This window comes from Dipodomys merriami, unplaced genomic scaffold (assembly GCF_024711535.1).
Source record: "Dipodomys merriami isolate MVZ:Mamm:240054 unplaced genomic scaffold, mDipMer1.0.p SCAF_8, whole genome shotgun sequence".
NCBI lineage: Eukaryota > Metazoa > Chordata > Mammalia > Rodentia > Heteromyidae > Dipodomys > Dipodomys merriami.
The window spans coordinates 23,451,754-23,473,132 of record NW_027206401.1 but is presented as its reverse complement, the minus strand read 5'-3'; the positions used below and the strand labels follow the sequence as shown (position 1 = coordinate 23,473,132).

Here is a 21,379-nt window from a genome sequence, read left to right as displayed (position 1 = left end):
ATAGAACAAAGAAAGGTTTATTGCCGGAAGAGGGGGGCTAGCAAGACTCCTTCTCATGAGGGAGGAATGAAGAAGCACCGGCTATTGTCTGGGGTGACCTATACAACCTAGGGGGGTTTAGGAGGGGCTAGAAGGGGCTAGGAAGCAGAGACCCTGGTGTAGACCTGTGGGCCAGGGGCTTCATTATGGCAGACTAGGATCTATGGCTGCTATCCAAATAGTAGATAACTAGTCCTAAAGGTCACTCTAAGGGGCTTTTGTTGCCTATGTGGTGGTAGCAGCCCCAGAGAAGTCCCATCCCAAGGTAAAGGGGGTTGGAAGTTGATTATTTACTGCCTTTACTACATGGGCCTAGTGTTGCCTAGGAAGGGAGCATGCTAAGCTGTGGAGAAGGGAAGGAGTGGACTAAGCTATGGGACTGGACTCATTTCGCTAACACTGATTTTTTTTTTTTTTAATGAAAACCTACACTCAAGGAAAAGTATTTTTATTAGAGCTTAATCTACCTGGAAGAAGAAAAACTTCAACTTTGATATTTCCCTTACTCTTGAGTATGCCACCATATTGACATAGGATAGCTAGGGAAATTGTTGTTTTATTTTATTTTCATATTTTTTATGGTAAAGATACTGTACAGTGGGATTACAGTTATGAGAGCAAGATAATGAATCCATTTCCTATCAAGCATTGTTACCCACTCCTTTGTTTTTCCCCTACTATCCCTTTCCTCCCCACCTTCCTAACTCCTCCTTCACCCCCTCCCAAGTAGTAAAGTTCGTTTTCAACATAGTGTCTTGTACATGTAGTTGTTACAAGGGGTCATCCTGTATCCTTATTTCAGCATTTTGTTATTTCCCTTCCCCTCCCCAAATTAGAAAAGATGCATGGCACCAGGATCAAATACAGTGAAAACAGGGGTTATACCATGGGGAAGAACATATAAAAGAAACAAAAAAATCACATAGCACATTATAAGTTCATTAAAAACAACAGCAAGAAAGATAAACCCTCTTGCATCCCTATCTTGGGGTTCATTTCGCTTAGCATCATCTTATATAATCATATGTACATAGCTTTTGACCTTTTCTGCTTGTCCTAGACATACACTAGTTATTGCAGATGAAGGAAACCATGTAGTAGGGAAATTATGTTATTTTAAACAAAAATCATATCAGGCCGAGTGCCTGTACAGGTGGCTCACACCTGTAATCCTAGCTACTCAGGAGGCTGATATCTGAGGATCACAGTTCAAAGCCGGCCCTGGCAGGAAAATCCATGAGATCCTTATCTCCAATGAACCACCAGAAATTCAGAAGTGGCACTGTGGCTCAAGTGGTAGAGCATTCGCCTTGAGCAGAAGAGCTCATGGAAAATGCCCAGGCCCATAGTTCAAGCCCCATGTCCAACAAAAAAAAAAAAAATGTTATTAATCATATCAGAAATTTAAACCAGGAAATAAGCTGAAGAAAAGCTCTTTTCCTACAATGCACTCTTTTAGATATCAAGTTACAAAAATAGGAGACATAAGAGATTGTATTTATCTTCATTTTCCTTCCAAAGGGTAAAAAGCTGGTAAGTCTCAAATGCAAGAGACAGAAAAAAATAAAAGACTTGTCTGGCAAAAGGAAGTCTTTGGTAAAAGGAAGTCCCAAAAGTTACCTAGATTTGGGAGGCTCTCACTTATAGTACCTACCCCAAACGATCATCTAGGGATTTGGAGTTGCTGTACTGACAAGATGGGCTAAAAAGTAGAAAAGTTTTCAATAAAAACTGTTGCCATAAAGTTAGTGCAGCTAACCAACCTCTATCCTTGACTGCAGAGAAGAATTCAGCAAGACTTCACCACAGTAAAATTGATAGGAAAGTTAGATCTAAATTATAAACACATGAAAATACTTAGTCATGTGAAAATATAATCAAACAAATTGGATAAAGTATGGTATACACAGGGGAGGATTCCAATGGTGTAACTCCTTTGAACAACTAACTTACAGTTTAACAAAATGAATATAAGGAAACTGGAACATGTGTTGTCAGGAGCACAAGAAGTCAAGGGAAGGGGAACAGATGAATGGAGAGGGGGAAAGTGAATGAATGTAGTCATAACATTCGGTGTAAATATGTGAAAACCTTTCCTAATGAGCTAGGTAAATTGAGGGATGGGTGTGGTTGGGAGAGATGGGAAGAATGATGAAAGGCATGACAATGATCAAGATGGATTATACTCATAAGCAGACAGGCCCCTTTATCCATCTACTTATAGATAATACAATAATAAAAGTAAAATAGTAATAATATTCAAGGTACATACATGAAAATGGAACCAGGTAACTAGGGGATGGATGAGGTTTGGAGAGATGGCGAACAATAGAAGGAGCATCATTTGTCAAGATTCCCTGTGCTCATAAACCGACATACTGAACTGAAACTCTCTATTAGGAAAGGAATACACTTTCAATAGACTGCAAGCAGGTCATCCCCATGGTGAGAATGGTGAGTATTACCTCAGAACAAGGTTTCATTGGGTTATGTGGGGCTTGGGACATTAAATTCCTCCCCAAGACTAGCCCAAGTACAGTCATATCCCAAGTTTGGGACATTTTTGTGGGAGAAAAGCCCTAGTGTGAGCACAAGGCTGTCAGTTCAAGCCCTAGTACCAGCACACACATAAAACAACAACAACAATAATAATTGTTTCTATATCAGGACAGTTGTTTCTACTCAAGATATTTATGACATCATTGGGGCCATACAAAACTAGCAACTTAAAAATGAGCCTCAAAAAATGTGATCAAACATTAACTCACCCCTGATGTGATGGCTTTAACAGGGAGTGTGCTGGTGCTTTTGTTTTTGTTGCAATGAGGAAATCTCAATTTCTTGAATCTCAAGTTGTGCCTGTGGTTGCCTTTCTAGGAACAGGCCAGAAAACTTCCTTAGGCCAAAAACTTTCCCCACTTCTACTATAGACAGAGAAAGTAATGAAAGAAATCATAGAACAAAAAGTGGATTGATCCTTCCTATATGTTATTCTCCATGTAAAGAGGGCAGGGTGGGATAGACAATAGAATAACTAGTTAACTTCCAATTACTTCACGTTCTTTGCAGTAGGGTTAAAGTGGAGAGAATTTCATTATCATACCAAGGAAACAGGCTGTTCTGGACATTCAATTATCTCTCCAATTCTGATTTCCCTGAGGATCTGATAAACAATGTTGTTTCTGTTTGGTGCCTTGGAACTTTATTGTGACTCCATTTTTATTTTTAGCCAAGTTTCTTAGGACCCAGTGCAGAACTTTGATTCAAAACAATAACCTCTTATAGTTTTTATTTAGTATCCTGAACTGGCTCTCATGGAAAAAAAATAAAAACTACATACAACACACACATACACACATACCTACGCAATCGGTGAACTATTCTCTGAGGTGTCAGAAATATATTTGAAACCATGAGTGAGGAAAGGAAGGAGGAAAGGCCAGAATATAAGAAATAAAAAGATATAAGAAAATAAAAAGATAAAAAATAAAAAGTATATAAGAAAATAAAAAGTATAGGTATTAAAAGATAAGGGGCAAAACAACTTCAAGAGATCAGTTCTGTTGTTCTGTCATAAAGATTAAGTACTTATAGATGAATGTGAGATTTGATTTTGAAGTTTCCTGTAATAAAAACAGAGCAGAAGTCTACCTAGATAAGATTTAGGAAGGGGCTGATATGGAAGCTTGTGTAACAGCCTCCAGATAGCTGGCTAGGAGAGAAGGAAGACGTCTAGAAGGAGCCACAGGAGGCCACAAAGAGGGAAGATGCCATGTTATCAGCAAGTCCTTACGTCGTTACAAGGTCCTTTCAAGAGAAGAACTGAAGCCACACTCACACATGAAAGTGGTAGAAAAGTCCATTAGGAAAGGAATAGCTTTCTATAACTGAAAGCTGCTCATGTCTAGGGTGAGACTGACAATGATGTTCACCACAGCACACTTAGCTATTGAGTCTCTGCCCTCCCCAGGACCCGCCCACGGGCAGAATCACTATCTCAAGGTTTGAGGATATTGACTGAATTACATTTTACCTCTAAAGCATGATATATTGAGCCAGGGTAGATAAGATGAAGATCTGCTATAGAACTATTTGTTGTCTCATCAGAGGCTGAAATTAAGCCTATCATCAATCCTTAGGTGAGTAGATACTCAACCAAATCTAATCTTGGGACATTCTGTGACCTTATCGGGCCATATAGATAGGTTTAAAAGTTTAATTACGGAGCTGCCATCTTGCAGTGTGTGTGCACCTAATCTCAGCTGGTCTGCCCGAGACCCCCTGAGTGCCAACCCTAATCCCCCGTGTGGCCCCATTTCCACTACAACAAAATGAAAGAAACTATCATGAACCAAGAAAAACTCGCCAAACTGCAGGCACAAGTGCGCATTGGTGGGAAAGGAACTGCTCATAGAAGAAGAAGGTGGTTCATAGAACAGCTACAGCAGATGACAAAAAACTTCAGTTCTCCTTAAAGAAGTTAGGAGTGAACAATATCTGTGGTATTGAGGAGGTGAATATGTTTACAAACCAAGGAACAGTGATCCACTTTAACAACCCTAAAGTTCAGGCATCTTTGGCAGCAAATACTTTCACCATTACAGGCCATGCTGAGATGAAGCAGCTGACAGAAATGCTTCCCAGCATCTTGAACCAGCTTGGTGCAGACAGTCTGACTAGTTTAAGGGGACTGGCTGAAGCTCTGCCCAAACAATCTGTGGATGGAAAAGCACCACTTGCTACTGGTGAGGACGATGATGATGAAGTTCCAGATCTTGTGGAGAATTTTGATGAGGCTTCTAAGAATGAGGCAAACTGAATTGAGTCAACTTCTGAAGAAGATATAACTTGAAGAAGTTACAGGAGCTGCTATTTTATAATATGACTGCTTTTTAAAATTCTTTTGTTTATGGGTCTGATAAAACCTAGATCTCTTAATATTTTTAATCCCAAGCCCCCTGGATACTGCAGCTCTTTTCAGTTTTTGCTTATACAAAATTAATTCTTTGCAGCTAATGAAGTTGATAAAGCCTGGGAATAAAAGTTGAAACAAAGGTTAATAAAATTGTTTGCCTAGTAAAAAAAATGTTTATTACAATTTTCTCTCTTAGCGATGTGATCTTAAGTTTCCTTTACTTCTCTGTTGCTGGGGGCTAGCTGCTTCCTATCTCCTCAAGACCAGAAGAATTCTGGTTACAGTCTCTTACCATCTAAGATCTGAGATGACAGTTCCTGCAGAAAGAATCTAAGAGAGATGGAAATGGGGACACCAAAGGAATATTCTTCTGGCCAGAGTGTTTCTGGCTTTCTAGTACTGAATTAAATTATTTTAGGTGGGAATAAGCACCAGGAAAAGCTTAGGAATATAGTTGTCATACATTTTGTGGGAATAAAAGATGTCTATGCCAGGCACCAGTGACTCACACCTGTAACCCTAGCTTCTCAAGAGGCTGAGATCTAAAGATTGTAGTTCAAAGCCAGCCTGGGCAGAATAGTCCACAAAATTCTCTTATCTCCAATAAACCACTCAGAAAAAGCCAGAAGTGGCACTGTAGCTCAAGTGGTAGATCATTAGCCTTGATCACAAAGAGGCTCAGGGACAGTGCTTAGGGCCTGAGTTCAAGCCCCAGGACTGGCAAAAAAAAAGTCTATGAACTCAGTGATCTTCAGCTGCCATCACAAGACCCAGAGCACTCACTAGCTCTCAGATCAGTCTTTTTCTGGAGTTAATCAATGACCAGTCAAGATAAGGGGAGGGAAAATGGGCCAAAGATTGCTAGGGGAAAGGTGACAGGGTAGCCCTTTCTAAGGAAGTTTATATCTTAGCACAGGAGGGAACTAATTCCTGAGCTTGAGGGCTTAGCCATAATTGAGTAGTCTTTAAGATAGACTATATCAAGAAGGAAAAAAAGATGTGTCCTGAAGCAGATAATTTATTTCTTTATTAGTTCTATTCCACATATCTAATTTCAAATAGACCATAACAGCCAAGGAGATTATGATAAAAGAATGGCAAATGAAGATATTTTTAGGGGAGGAACACAAAGGCAAAAGATCAATGTGCATCTGATCATATAAAATAATATTTATCAAAATGAATTCCAGGAAATGGAAACAAATTTTTTTCTTTGTTCCTTCATCTGTCTTTGGGAGGATGGGGGGGGGGGAACAGAACTGGTGAACAAAGGGTGAACAAATGCAGCAGTGGTACTCACTAGACACTATGTTGAAAATGAACTATACAACTTGTGTGTGCAGACAAAAGGGAAAAACTGGAGAGAGCGAGGGAAGGAGTGACATTGTCCAAAAGTAACCGTATTTGTTATATGACTTATGTAACTGTAACACCTCTGTATATCACCTTCGTTATAACAATTTTTAAAAAGAAGAAAAAAAGATAAAGATATTATCTTACTTGGTTACAAAGTTGCTCATGACTATTTGGAAGACTCCCTTGTGTAAGTCCTGTGTTACTGGGGTCAAATACCTTCTGCCTATTTAAAGGATATATATTTGCCAAAATTCACCAGAGCAACAGAACTCATGAAAGATAAGTAGGTAGGTAGGCAGGTAGGTAGGAGAAAGGTAGGCAGGTAAGTATCTATTATAATATACTGGTTAACATTATTATAGAGATTCAAAAATCCTATGGTTGATATCTCCAAGCCAGAGATGAAGAAAGCCTTGGTGTAATTTGAAAGCCTGACTTCTAGGGAATGAACTAATAGGGCTGAGGGCCTCCAAGTCTAAGGGTCTAAACACCAGAAGGCAGATGATCTATATACTAGATCAAACATATATAACATTAATTCAACCTGTCTCTGCTTTTTTGTTCTATTCAGACCTCTATAACCACAGTGCACGAGAGGATTCTCTGCATTCCTCAGCCCAATTCTGACACTGCTCTCTCTTCCAGAAGTGACCTCACAGACACATGCATAAATAGTACATAACCATGTCCAATCACTTTATCACATAAAATTAACTATCATGATGGACATAATAGTGCATATATTAGAACAGCTACTGTAAGTTAAATTATCAGCATTACCATTTTCAAACTACAGCACATAACACTTATATTGGCTTTTTAACCTTCTTAAATTTATTTGTTGTTCAGCAAATTAGATCAATTTCTTCTAGACACTAAGGAATCTCTATTTATCTTCTACCTACCTATCTTACCCTGACAGACCCTGATAAAGCTGTCATCAGAAGTGAGTGGCAGCCCTTAGTCTCACCAAAGAGAGACTTTGGGGGTGGGCACTTGGGAGTTTTTGTTTTTGTTTTTGTCAGTGTGGGGGTTGAACTCTGGGCCTGGGCACTGTCCCTCAGCTCTTCTGCTGAAGGTTAGCGCTCTACCACTCGAGCCACGGCGCCACTTCCTGTTTTCTGGTAGTTTTATTGTAGATAAGATCTCAAGGACTTCCTGCACCAGCTGGCTTTGATCTGCAATTCTCAGCTTCCTGAGTAGCTAATATTATAGGCATGAGCCACCGGTGACCTGCACACAGGAGTTTTAAACAGAGAAAAATGTATTGAAGTCAAAGAGAAAGTATGTCCCCATTGGAGACAAGTCTGAGAGCTTGATCAAACAAGTCAAGTGCCAATGCAAAAGCAAAAACACTCTCCAAATAGGATGAAAAGAAACAATCCAGCCAAACAGCAAGTACCTCAAGATACTGGTGTTACTTTTGTGGGTAGGATTTAATGATTATGCTCAGGACATGAACACGGGTGTGAGAAAGTCTGAGACATGGAAGGAAGGACATTTCCAAGAACCATGGGACAGGAAGTGCTTATTTGATGAGATGACTTCAGAGCCAAGACGAGGATCTGAAGGGAGATGGATGAATGAAACTGCATCTGTAGTGAGACGTAGGTGAGGCCTCTGAATAACCTTTAGAGTTGTGAAATCCTTGGGGAGGGAGCTGTTGGCTGCTGTACCAAAATGTAGCTTCAACTGGGTCCACAATTATTTTAGGATAATGGTTGGTAAGGATGACTGACAAAATGTTTTCAGGTTACTTTGGGTATACTTTTCCCTTTCTGCCTGCCTGCCCCCATTCATTTTGGTTTCCCAGGTCCCTGCCCTAAGCGTGGAGGGTCTTTTTCAAATACCCTTCCATACAGGGCCATAACTAAGACAGGTAAAGGGGCTCCACTTCGGCTTCTTAGGCGTCCATCTCTTGAAACCTAAGGAAAGAAAGCAAAGGATAAACTCCAAGACAGGACTTTGTTTTCAGCCCAGAAGTCTTGTGTAGAGCACATCAATTCTAAAGCAATATAAAAGCACTGTGAGAAGCACACAGGATTTGGTGTCAGAAGGTCTATGTTTCAGGTCTAGTAGTAGAGGAAGTTTTTTTTTGTCAGTTGTGGGCCTTGAGCTCTGGGCCTGGGCGCTGTCCCTCAGCTCTTCAGCTCAAGGCTAGCATTCCACCACTTGAGCCACAGTGCCACTTCTGGTTTTCTAGTGGTTTATTGGAGATAGGAGTCTTATGGATTTTCTTGCCCAGGCTGGCTTTGAACCTCGATCCTCAGATCTCAGCCTCCTGAGTAGCTAGAGGCTACTCAGCACCTGGTGGGAGGAACTTTTAACTATATGAAGTACAGCTATGACTATAATGATTTCTCAAAATAACACACCCATGAAATAAGTTGTAGACACATTATTTCACTTGAACCTTCTACATTATGTAAAGGAACAGGACATTCATTGTCATTATCCATTCATTGTTGTGTTGGAACCCAACATACTCTTTCACAGCAAAATAAATCCCAAATTTTCTATCACAGCCTAACAACAATCTAAACCCAAAAGTTGTATTCTGTCTTGTAGTTTCCACATTCCATATGTCTCTCCTAGGATGCCAAGAATAGTATTTGGAAACTGTCCCATTGTTATAAAGATTTTTATTTTGCTAGACTAGCCTATCCATTTGAAGAAATTTATCATCTTGAAAATCTCCTACCTCATAATGTCTTTCAGAGGCAAGCTGACTCCCACTTAGGACAATCTGTGGGAAGACATAACTCGTTCCAAATGTGCCACTGAGGCAGAATTCTCCAAACGTAGTAAAAGCTGACCCCACCGGCTCCCCACAAGTACTCAGATCAGGGGTTTGGCACTTCAGGAATGTGCATATCTAAGTAAAAAAAGAACAGTGAAATAATCAGAACACTTGGACATATTTCTTACCTACATAACACAATTTTAAAAGGTAGAAGAATCTTGAGCCTGCTTCTCAATTATTGCTTTTTTTCTTCTTTTATACTCCAAATTACAACTTATTAGGGAATTTTATCTCCAAATTAGTGGGTTGGGATTATCTTTTTTTTAATGAAGCCAAACAGTATAGACTAAAATTTTACCATGGATTCTTATATGGATTATTTGTTTCAATTGAATGTCTCTTTTTAAATCATTCACACTCATGACTGTACTGGATCAAATGTTAAAATGTTAGCTCCCCCACCCCATCTCCCATTGCACTAACAGAATCTGGGGAAAACAAGAAAATGCTCAGAAATTGCAGTTATTTAAACTTGAACTTGGAGTGCTGATAATTAGTCAATATGCTTTATCTTTTTACTTTGCAGCCAAGAAAAAATATTCTGTCCTTTCTAAGACTGAACAAATGAAGTGTTTTAGGGTTAAAAAGACACGTGGAAAAAAATGCAACCTTCTACCAATTGACTGAAATCAGCACAATTTTTTAAAGAAAGGTACATCTTTAAAAAGGCAATGCTGACTTAGAAACGAAGCTAACAACAAGGTCATTCTAACATCCACAAGCACTTTTACCTGTAAGTAATACTGGCCTTCTACGACATGAAGCCCATCGAAAGCACCAAGTACGTAAACCTCATCTGCTCGCTTTTCAGTCATTTTATAAGTTAAGTGACAACACAGATCCTTCTGGCACACTGTGTAATTTCCTGTGTCTCCTTTAAGCTCGGTGAAGGTGAATTCATCAAAATAAATCATCCCTAGAAAGTCTGCCTGCTCAGAGGAGAATGGTTGGACTCTGCTAGCATAAGCGCTCCAGTCCACTGCCACAGGGTAGTGGGGCTCACTGCGAGGCCGAGACTTTAATTCTGACAGCAGCAGCTGACCACTCTCAGTCTCCATGTCATAGTGATATACCTTGATGGCTTCTGGGCTGTAGATTCCACTCCCTGGGGCCAACACAAATCAATGCAAATACCAGTTTAAATTTTTCATGGCAACTCTCTAATGCAATGCTTCCACATGCGATTAAATAAAAAGATAAGCCAGGTGTCAGTGGCTCGTGCCTGTATAGTAATCCTAGCTACTCAGGAGGCTGAGAACTAAGGATCATGATTCAAAGTCAGCCCAGGCATAAAAGTCCATGAGACTCTTATTTCCAATTAAACACACACACACACACACACACACACACACACACACACACACACACACACACACACACACACACACACGTGAAGCTGTTCTTCAAATTGTATAGCACTAACCTTGAGCACAAAAGCTCAGGGACAGTGTCAGGCTCTGAGTTTAAGCCACAGGACTGGCACCCAATAGAAAAAAATAAAATGACATTAAAGCATACAAATACTAAGGAAATCACTGTTATTTTGGCTTAAGTTCCATTTTCTTTTCAATACTTGGGTTTCGATCTTGTGTTTACTTGGCAGGCACACTACCATTTGAGCTACACCTAAGTTCCAATTTGATTCTGTGTGTTCTCTGTTAATACTGATACTACTTACCTAAACTTATGATTTAACAGGAGATCTTTTTCTTGATTTAAGCTTCCATTTCAAGCCATTCTAATTTACTTATCTAATTTAAGTCATTCTAATCTAACAAGAAATTAGAAAATTTTACAGACACGAAGAATATTTTTGCATTAATTAAATGATCAATTTATTGTGTTTGAGTCAATGAAAATAAAAAGTTATTTTATCTCAACAAGACATCACAGTACAACTAATAGATGTTAACTGGGACATTCCTTAGATCTTGGCTTCAACTTTTTTGTTTTGTTTCACCTGTTTTTCTGAGAGAAAGTTTCATTTGTAACCCATGTAGGCTTTAAGCTCACCGTGTAGCCCAGATCTTTTCATTCTTTTTCATTTTTACATAATTTTATTTCTCTCTATAACTCTCTCCCCCTGTGTAAAATTAACACAATGCTTGCTTCCTTTGCCCTCAAGAGTAAAGTTCCTTAGGCAGAAATTCATGCTGTTGTGACTTTCATGATACTGGAGTTACTAACTAAATCCTTAAAGAAAGTCAAACCTTGAAAGCTAGTAAGTAGTCTTCCAGAGACCATCATTGCTCAACTGGCATGAGTTACCTGTCATGTGCATCCTGGTGTGGTGAGTATTTGCAGCAAGCAAGTTAACTCTCATGGATCTGGCCCACGCTGAATGGAAGGGGACAGCTGAGAGGAGGGGCAGCGTGTTGTACCAAGCAGTGGGGTAGAGAACGCTGTCAACTTGATAGTCATTCACCACCACCACAGCAGGGTCATAAGAAAAAATGTCAAAGCAAGTGAAGATGCCAAACTTTCCAAACGGAGTGTCAAAAGTCACAAATTCCGAATCCTTGGGGAAATCGAATTGAATTTCTGGTGCAAAAAGATTGTACTGTTAACAAAAAGCAAAGAAAAAAATTAGTAAAAGAACAGGTTGCCAGTAGATATGATCAAAACCCATAAGATATTTCTTCCTAAGGGCTCAATTGCTATGTGCATATGATGATATAAACAATGCTTACCAAAATGAACTCCAAGAAAGGGAAACAAGAGGGTTTTTTATTGTACTGTTTGCAGTTATTATTTTTTCCCTTCAGTTTATTCCCTTTTTTTACTGTTTTTGATTTCTATACCCTTTGTCATGTATATAAGTGTATCTGATTTGTGGAGGGGAAGGGGAAGCACAAAAATGGTGGGATAAATTGTGATATTCACTAGACACTATGTTGGAAATGAACAGTACAACTTGGGGATGAGGGGCATCAGGAAGGGGAAAACTAGGAGAAAATGAGGAAAGGGGTAATAACATTCAAAAAGAAATGTATTCATACCTGATTTACATAACTGTAACCCCTCTGTACAACAAACCTCTTTTACAACAAAATTAGATAGTTCCTCCTATGTATGTTGATGTGCATAAAAGTGTTATGCAAAGAATTGCATAAATCATGGACAACTGTCCCTGAGTTTTCTTACTATATTCATCAAAACTTTTCCTTTTCCTCCATGAATAAGATTCAATCTACAAATGGTATTTAAGATGTGAATATTTCTACTTTAAAGCTCAGGATGAAATCATTAGACTTACAATTTTCAGATTATTTCCACTATGTTTTTTGAGGATGAACAGCTCTTCCCAGTATTAAGTCTGATAGGTGATAATAAAATACATGATATCATTATTTGTTATTCCCTGTGAGACTATCAAGTTTATATAAATCGACTGAAGCAGACTTAAAACTAGTTTCAGCAATGTAATAACTAGATCTTGGGCTGGGAAGGTGGCTCAGGATAGAGTGCTTGCCTCTCAGTTATGAGGCCCTGAGTTCTATTCCTCAGCACCACAGAAGCAGAAAAAGCCAGAAGTGGTGCTGTGGCTCAAGTAGTAGAGCACTAGCCTTGAGCTTAAGAGCTGAGGGACAGTACCCAGGCCCAGAGTTCAGGCCCCACGACCAACAAAACAACCACAACAACAACCACAACAAAACTAGATCTTGTTAGGTAGCAAACCACTAACAATTCCAGGGAGATGCTGAAGATCACTGTGTATGACTTCTTGCTCTCCATATTTGCCACAACATAGACTTGTCCTTGACCAGGCAGGTATGTCTCTACTACACTGGTGTAGAGAAACATAATTCAATAGCTACTACCTCAAGCTGACCATATGCATAGGCTGGACTCTTGACCTTCAGTGTCTCCCTGATGGCTGTAACCAGTACAACACTTGCACTGTTAGAGCAATGATCAGGCTGAAAAAATAACATTATGAGTTACTTACTACCTAACAGGATTAGGGTACGACATGTTTGGGACTGGTTTTCGTTTGGTCCAATGTGTTCATAGGTCGGCTCAGGTATCAGCTCTCTGATACTCAGACGGTTTAACACAATGCTTGCTTGTGTTAGTGTGTGCACCCTGAATCCTGAGTTTGACGGCTCAGGAAGGCATGTGACCAAACTAGAATAAAGGAGTGATAATGCCACTGCAAGATTCCTAGGAGAGAAAAATACACACTTCCTGTGGATTTTACTCATAGGAATGTGAACTCTGTGTTGCTATAGCCATGATGGCTTCTAGGAGAACTGCCATGAGAAAAGGCAGTTAGCCAATGATAAGAGGGCTGGAACAGTAGACAATATCTTTTAACCCTCCAAGCAACTAACTGTACCAGCCCTACCTTTTCTATTTTATTATCTATGAAGCCCACCTCTTTCTATAATACTTATGTAAAAGATAAGTATTTCCTTAGCTACATAAACAAAGATATTCCTCTCTTCTTGAAAAAGCTAGTTTCCACAAAGATCATGTTCCCTTGAAATCAAAAAGTCCTGTTAGACTACATGGTAGCTTAGTGTAAAATATTAACAAATGGAGTCCAACTGTTAACCCTGACATTAAATTGTAGATGAAACAGATCATTTCCTTTTCTTTCTCAAAGAATATCATAATTTAATATTCTGACATATTCTATTTTATGACTAATACAAGTTCAAAATCCTTGAGTCTAAATCAAATTAAATCCTATTCTACTGGAATAAATGACTATTGCATTATGCAATTATAAGTTAACTCCCCAGCACGGAACATACAACCATATATGCATATCACAAACAAACACAAGCAGTAAATCAAGTTTAGTAATACCTAAGTAATTCTTACCTTGTGATAGCGGGCCACCAGTTTACCTTCAGAATCAAACACCACATTAGTGTTGTATTGGTAATGGCCATCCGGGGGACATTGAGGGTCACTGGTATTGCACGATTTCTTGTCTCCCATATTTGCCACAATGTAAATAGAGTTGTCCTTGGCCAGGCAGCTGAGTCTCTCCTGCACTGGTGTGTAGCCAAACCTAATTCAATAGACATTGCTTCAGCTGACTCTGTTTTATCCATTTGTGGTACTTTGTTGCCTATTGAATATCAGTTTGGGATCGATAATTAGCAGAAAAAATTTTAAAACTCACGTGTAACATGGTGTTTTTCATGAAAGCAATTTTTCAATGTGCCAGATTCCAGATTTGCAGTGCCAGACTGGTGTACAGAAAAGACAAAGGAAGGGCTGGGAAGGTGGCTCAGTGGTAGACCACTTGCCTTGCATGCCTGAGGCCCTGGGTTCGATTCCTCAGCACCACATAAGCAAAAAGAAAAAAGCCGGAAGTGGCGCTGTGGCTCAAGTGGTAGAGCACTAGCTTTGAGCTGAAGAGCTGAAGGACAGTGCCCAGGCCCAGAGTTCAAGCCCCATGACCGGACCCAAAAAAAAAAAAAAAAAGACAAAGGAAGAAACGGAGAAGCAACACTGCCTCTATATTATAAAGTACTTCCAGGAAGGCTAAGTAAGGGCTTAAAGTTTTGTAGACTTTTGAGAAAGATCTTGTCTATAACCCAAGTCATAATCTTTCAAATTTACTGATCTAGGTGTGACTGGAAACACAAGTACCAGGTGGCAGAAAATAGTGGGTTCTGTGCTAAACATCTGCTATACAAACAAATACAGATTGTGTAGTGAAATAGAAGTAAGTAAATACTTCACAGAGCTGGCATAGATTTCCTATCAATCAAAAGTAACATACAGGTCAGGTACTAAGAGCTCATACCTGTAATACTACCTCCCTGGGAGGCTGAGGTCTGAGGATAGTGTTTCAAAGCCAGTCCAGGCTGGAAAGTCTGAGAGACCTTTATCTCCAATAAACTACTCAAAAAGCTAGAAGTGGCACTATGGCTCTAGTGGTAGAGTGCTTGCCTTGAACAAAGGAAGCTTAGGAACAGTACCCAGGCCTAGAGTTCAAGCCCAGGACTGGGGGAAAAAAAAGAAAAAGAAAAAAACCCAGCAAAAGTAAAAGCAGCATACAGCATCTGTCGTATAGGGCCTTCATGAGAAATCATGAGGAAAACACAGAACAAATCATGGAGGCAGAATAAAGGCAAAAGGAAACTAGACACTGGTGGCCCACACCAGTAATCCTAGCTACTCAGAAGACTTGAGATATAGATGTTCATGGTTCTAAGCCTAGTCAGCAAGAAAAAATTTTTCAAAATTCTCTCTCATCAAAATGCTATATTCGATCTGTGGCTCAAGTGGTAGACTGCAAGCACCAGCTGAGAGCACACAAGCCAAGTAAGAGCACGAGGCCCTGACTTCAAGCTCCAATAGAAGAAAAAAAAGGAAAGAGGGGAAGAAAAGACCAAGAAATTAAAAGGAAGCAAACTTCAGCAAAAAAGCAGACTAGAAATGTTTAGTAACTAGGCCATTGCTAGCGAATAAATAGATTCACTAGACATTGAGTGTTTCAGGGTAACATTGTGTACCCAGACCCTTAAGAGTCCATATGGTTAGCATGGCTTAATGTAATCAGCTGTGTTTTAATTTCATTTAGTAAAACTACTAAATATGAGGTCATAGACACCTTTTTGTATCATAAACAATATGCAAATAGTGATACCTACTGTCACCAATGACAAAGTGAATGTGCACAATACATCAAGTAAGTTCCTGGGATCAACTAATTGCTCAAGATAGAACATAACATAAACACATAACATAACTACTGGTTATTAGGGATTTTTATAATTATGAGAAGACAATTAATGTAGTAATTGCGTTGTTACTTTTTTTAGTTTTTGAGGTAGCCTAAGGTTACCTCCAACTTGCAATCTCTCAGCCTTAACCTCCTAAATGTTAGGATTAGAGACATGAGCCACCTTGCTCTACCAGCTTCATTGTTTCTTGAAGCCAAGCAGCATCACCATGTGAGCTCTCAGCCCCTCTGCAAGTGATGATGAGCTGATCTTTGAATAAAAGGAATGGATAACTTAGCTACTGATATAGACCTTTTATTTTTCTGCAGGAAAAAACAGGGAGATACCATTTATATTCACGTTTATTAAGGCCCTTTACTAAACCTGCTGTGTAATTTGTTTAATTTTTTTGGCAAAAGAGCCTAATGAAATGTCTAATATATCAACATATATAAACAGCAGATTTAGGGTTTGTTTTTTGTTTTTTGTTTTTTTGGTCCAGTCGTGGGGCCTGAACTCTGGGCCTGGGCACTGTCCTTCAGCTCTTTAGCTTAAGGCTAGCGCTCTGCCACTTGAGCCACAGCACCACTTCTGGCTTTTTCCTTTTTGCTTATGTGGTGCTGAATAATCGAACCCAGGGCCTCATGCATGCAAGGCAAGTGCTCTACCACTGAGCCACCTTCCCAGCTCCTAAACAGTAGATTTAAATGCACAAATATGTAGCTGAAGCAGGATAACTTAGGGCCTGGGGTAGGTAACTCAGAAATATGGTATCTAGAAACTTAGAAATGCTATCTTTGCTTCAAAGAGAGGCAACTGAATGCATTCTTTCCTGAGGGATGCATTTCTCACCCAAGAATGCACAACTGCCTGACAAGTTGCCCCAAAATGCAGATAGCAGGGTGTCTCCTGGATGCATTCTTACCTGGAAACTCAGAGGATAACACCAAGTGTAGTTAAAGTGAAGACAAAACACCTAGTTTTGCGTAACTTAAAGCCAGACCCTCTACCTTTACCCTATAAATATCCAAGAGCCCAAGGAGCTGTGTGTCTCTCTAGGTGTCTCCTTGTCTGTGTCTGTGTCTGTGTTGTTGTGCCCTATGAGAGCACTCACACTCTGCTGGAGTGTGCCCCTGCCCTTCTGTTTGTCTGGTTTTTTTGTCTGTTTCCTTGCTTGTTTACTTAATGAAGCTCTGCCAAGTTTTCTGACCATTGTGACTTGTCCAGAAATTCTTATTCTGCGATGGAAGTCAAGAACCCTAAGTGAAGAGCTCCTATATTTAAAGGGAAGCTTCACTAAACCTCACCTCTGTCCAGTGACAAGGCCATGGCAATATGTGCCCGTCCTAAAGCTAAACATTACCAGGGAAGAAATGGTGGCTTTCTTTTTTAATATTATCATTCCATTAATACCGGATTTCTCCTTTTATATTCATTATCATTCCATTAATACCGGATTTCTCCTTTTATATTCATTTATCCAGCCTTACTGCTGAGCTTACAGGCATGCACTGTCTTGCCTAGTTAGATTTTTTTGTCTATTTATAACAAAAGTGTTTCATTCAAGTAAATGTCTGTCAAACTCAACAACGTTAAAGTTTCCATCAGTCATTTACCTTCTCAATAGAATTCATTTAAGGCTTTAACTCATCAGGTTCCCCCAGAAAAGCCAGTTTTACCAGCCTATCCACACACACTGCATTTTAGTCTAAGCAACTATCAATAATGATTCCTCCCAGTTCTAGGAAAAGTCTGCAAACCAGGAGACTGACTCACTGGGATTACTAATTACATGACACTTAGTCATTAGCTGTGTTTCTATAAACACAGACCATGCAACCTTAATAGAATATTTGTCCAAAAGGGAAAATCCCAGGATGAGTCATGACACACCAGCTGATCTTAAATATCACAGCATTGGACTTCACTTTCTAGTTAATTTTATATAGTCGAAATTGTTAAAGAATTTCCTCTTTGGAGGTGAGATTGATTGGAACATATTGTAAACATGTGTGGAATTATAACAATATACCTCCCCCTTGAAAGGATCTTCACATCCATCCCTGGGGACCACACAGAGGCAGGCAGGCACAGGAGGAAGATGATTACAAGGTTTATTAGAGGATCCATATTTTCCGCAAGAGGGAGCACATGGTACCTGTCCCTATCCAGGTAGAAGGAGGGGTCTGGGGGCAGGAAGTGAGGTAGATGGAAGCTCAGGTGGGTGTGGGTGGAGAGAGGGAGGGACCAGCTGTAGGGCAGAACTCCAGGGCTAGGAGGAGCTCAGGTCTGGGTGGAGCTGAGAACCAAAGCTGGACATAATGCTGGAGAGCCAGCATGAGCTAATAAAATATTTTCTTCTCTTAGGTGATAGATGTAATTCTGAACAAATGTATGTAAATACAAAATTAGCAAATCAAATTACTTTATGTTCGACCATTTAAAGGAATTGAATAAAATGTTTTTAAAACGTAAGTGAACTCATGTAAAATAATTAATTTCAAGCCAGGCATCCATGGCTCACGCCTGTAATCCTAGCTACTCAGGAGGCTGACATCTGAGGAGCACAGTTCAAAGCCAGCCCCGCAGGAAAGTTTGTGAGACTCTTATCTCTACTAAAACACCAGAAAACCAGAAGTGGTGCAGTGGCTCAAGTGGTAGAGAGCTAGCCTTGAGCTGAAGAGCTCAGGGGCAGCACCAAGGGCCAGAATTCAAGCCCTACAACCGACAAAAATAAATTAATTTCATTAGGCTTTCTTATTATTATTGTGTATACACCTATAATTCTACATATTTGGGAGGCAAAAGTAGGAAAACCATGGAAGAAAATCAGCCTCAGGGACAAGCACAGATACTATCTGAAAAGCAAAATAAAAGCAAAAAGGACTAAGGAAGCCAGCACAGGAGGCTCACGCCTGTAATCCTAGCTATTCAGGAGGATGAGATCTGCAGACTGTGGTTCAAAGCCAGCCTGGGCAAGAAAGTCCCTGAGACTCTTATCTCCAATTAACCACCCAGAAACCAGAAGTAGCACTGTGGCTCAAAGTGGTAGAGTGGTAGCCTTGATAACCTAGGCCCTGAGTTCAAGCCCACAATTAACAAGCAAAAAACAAATTTTAAAGGAATAGATAATGACTCAAGGAATAGAGCATTTGCTGAGAAAATGCAAAGGTATTAGTTCCAACTCAAATATCACACCCCAAAAAAAATGTTATAATGAGAGCTGACATTGGAGAAGTCATCCCAATGTAAGATTCCATATTACTTCACTTGACACTATTATCTTGCTGAAAGAAGCAGAGGAGAAATCTTAGTGCTCTTGTTCTTTATAGATAAAGCAACAGAAATGTCAAATTTTAGGTTATAAAACCATGTATTACTTAACTAGCAGTTAGTAAAATGTGGATCCAGAAAAAGTACTTCTTGTTTCAACTCTTACTCAATTTTATTCATCCTCCTGATTATATTGTAAATCATGGTGATAGATAGCAAAGCTCTTTGGAACATAGACTCATTCATCTTTTAGCATTCCTATAAGAATGAAATGGCTCACCTATTTCTGAGAACATAGATCTTACATATTACCACTTCCTCACTTTGTTAAAATTCAATTAAACACTTATAAAAATTGCATTAACAGCTGGGTTCTATAAATCGATAATCCTATTTACCCAGGAAGCTGACATTTAAGGATCATGATTCAAAGCCAAGCAGGGCAAGAAATTCCATGAGACTCTTATCGCCAATTAACCAGAAAAGAAAGAAGTGGAGTTGTGGCTCAAGTGATTTAGAATGTTAGTCTTGAGCACAGAAGTGCCTAGGCCCTGAGTTTACACTCCAGGACTAGTACACGCGCGCGCGCGCACACACACACACGTATATACACATCTACTTTATTAAAAAGAACTGCAACCAATTAAGTATCAATATCTGAAGTTATTTACCAAACAAGAGACACACCAGATGGCACACATTATGAAACATTTTAAAAATTCAGTTACTAGCAAAATTACTAGACAAGCTTAATGACAAGCTATTGACAATTTGCAACATGCTAACTTCTTTGTGGAAAGTCAAAAGTTAATGGCATGACATTACCTCTGGGGATCTCTACAAGGAATCCAGTTCACTTCAGGGTCTGGTATATCTTCCAGATAGGGGAAAATACTCTCCCTGGTAAAGAAGACCCAACCATAGATTCCATCCTCTGGTGTCACAATGATATGTGCACCCTGCTCCAAACAAAAACAAAAGTTCCTCATGAATTCCAAAACACCCACACTGTTGTCTAGTTGCAAACATACAATTTCTTAGCCAGAATGTAAAGGCCAGTACCTGCTTGGATGCCGTCTTCACTGCTTTTGCCAAAACATCTATGTTCTTATTCATCAGGAGCAAAGCTTCTTCTTTTGAAACAGGATTTGCTGTTTTGTTTGGTAAAATAACAGCATGTTCATACACTGCAGCCCTGAAAGTATTCAGTGCACCCAGAGTCTGGAAGAAGAGGGTAAAAATTGCTAAATATTTTGGAAAATGGAATGGAATCATAATAAAATGAAGTGATCTTTCAAAGGCAAACTCAAGATTCTTCTATTGTATAGCACTGGGAAAACATTCCTAATAAATCACTGCCACGGATCAGCTACGTTTGTTTCCTCATGAATATCTTACGAAACACAGTATTGAGAAAGCATTTCCCACAACACCAATGAGTGACAATTAGAGACCCATCACCACACTGACTTTGGCTGTTGTTGGCACTGTTCAATGTCAACTGAGTTCTAAATGTAGAATTAAGACAAGAACTCCATGAGTCCACCCCAATCCCAAACACTAATTCCTGTTTCAGATATTTTTAATAAAATAATTTTCCTAGTAACCAATCTTTCCATAAGAAGGCCAATAGTGGACTGTTCTAGAAGGAAACTATCATTCTAACCATTTGTTGAAAATGTATGTATGTGGCTGGGATAGGCACTAAACACAGACATAAGCAGAGATTGAGCTCGCTATACATGAATGTCACATACATGCTACAGGATGGGCACTGTTTTTGCATTGGTATAGGATATCAGCCAACTAGCTTCCTTGGATTCCATGTTGGATGGCATAGTCATTGATGGCTAGTACTCCTGGAGTTGAGTCCGTTGGTTTCTCTGGGACCTGACTAATGCAAGCACAGCTTCTTTTAAACTTCACAACAGACAGTGGCATTCCATTACTTAAAATACTAGTTCTCTAGAAGTATTATTTTAGTTTGTTCAGGCTGCTACAACAAAATGCCCAAAGTTGAGAAGTCTGCAAACCACAGCAATTCATTTATCACAATTCAATGGTCAGCTAGTAATTCAATGTGTTGTAGGATTCAATGTTGGGTGCTCACTATTTAGGAACTACATCCTCATTCATGGATATCTGTCTCCTTGCTGTGGCCTCATTTGGCAGAAGGAGAAAGAGAAGTCTCTGAAGTTTCTTTGATACAGAGCACTATTCTCATTCTTGAAGACGCCAACCTCGTGACCTAATAATCTCCCCTAGACCCTGCCTCCTAATGCCATCAGGTTGGGGATAAGGATT

General features: G+C 39.5%; 1 protein-coding gene and 1 pseudogene across 1 annotated transcript; one reads left to right on the top strand and one right to left on the bottom strand.

Annotated features, from left to right (window-relative positions):
- Positions 1 to 4,353: 4,353 nt before the first annotated feature.
- Positions 4,354 to 4,980, top strand: LOC138819418 (transcription factor BTF3 pseudogene; annotated as a pseudogene).
- Positions 4,981 to 5,961: 981 nt separating this feature from the next.
- LOC138819137 (vascular non-inflammatory molecule 3-like) lies at positions 5,962 to 20,410 on the bottom strand. Its single transcript, XM_070010430.1, has 7 exons — positions 20,138 to 20,410; positions 19,901 to 20,034; positions 13,944 to 14,136; positions 11,382 to 11,673; positions 9,845 to 10,218; positions 9,012 to 9,185; positions 5,962 to 8,235 (listed from the first exon to the last, which is right to left on the bottom strand). Exons 1-7 carry the CDS (start codon positions 20,348 to 20,350, stop codon positions 8,107 to 8,109), a joined length of 1,509 nt encoding a protein of 502 aa, XP_069866531.1. The 5' UTR covers positions 20,351 to 20,410; the 3' UTR covers positions 5,962 to 8,106.
- Between the last annotated feature and the right edge of the window lie 969 nt (positions 20,411 to 21,379).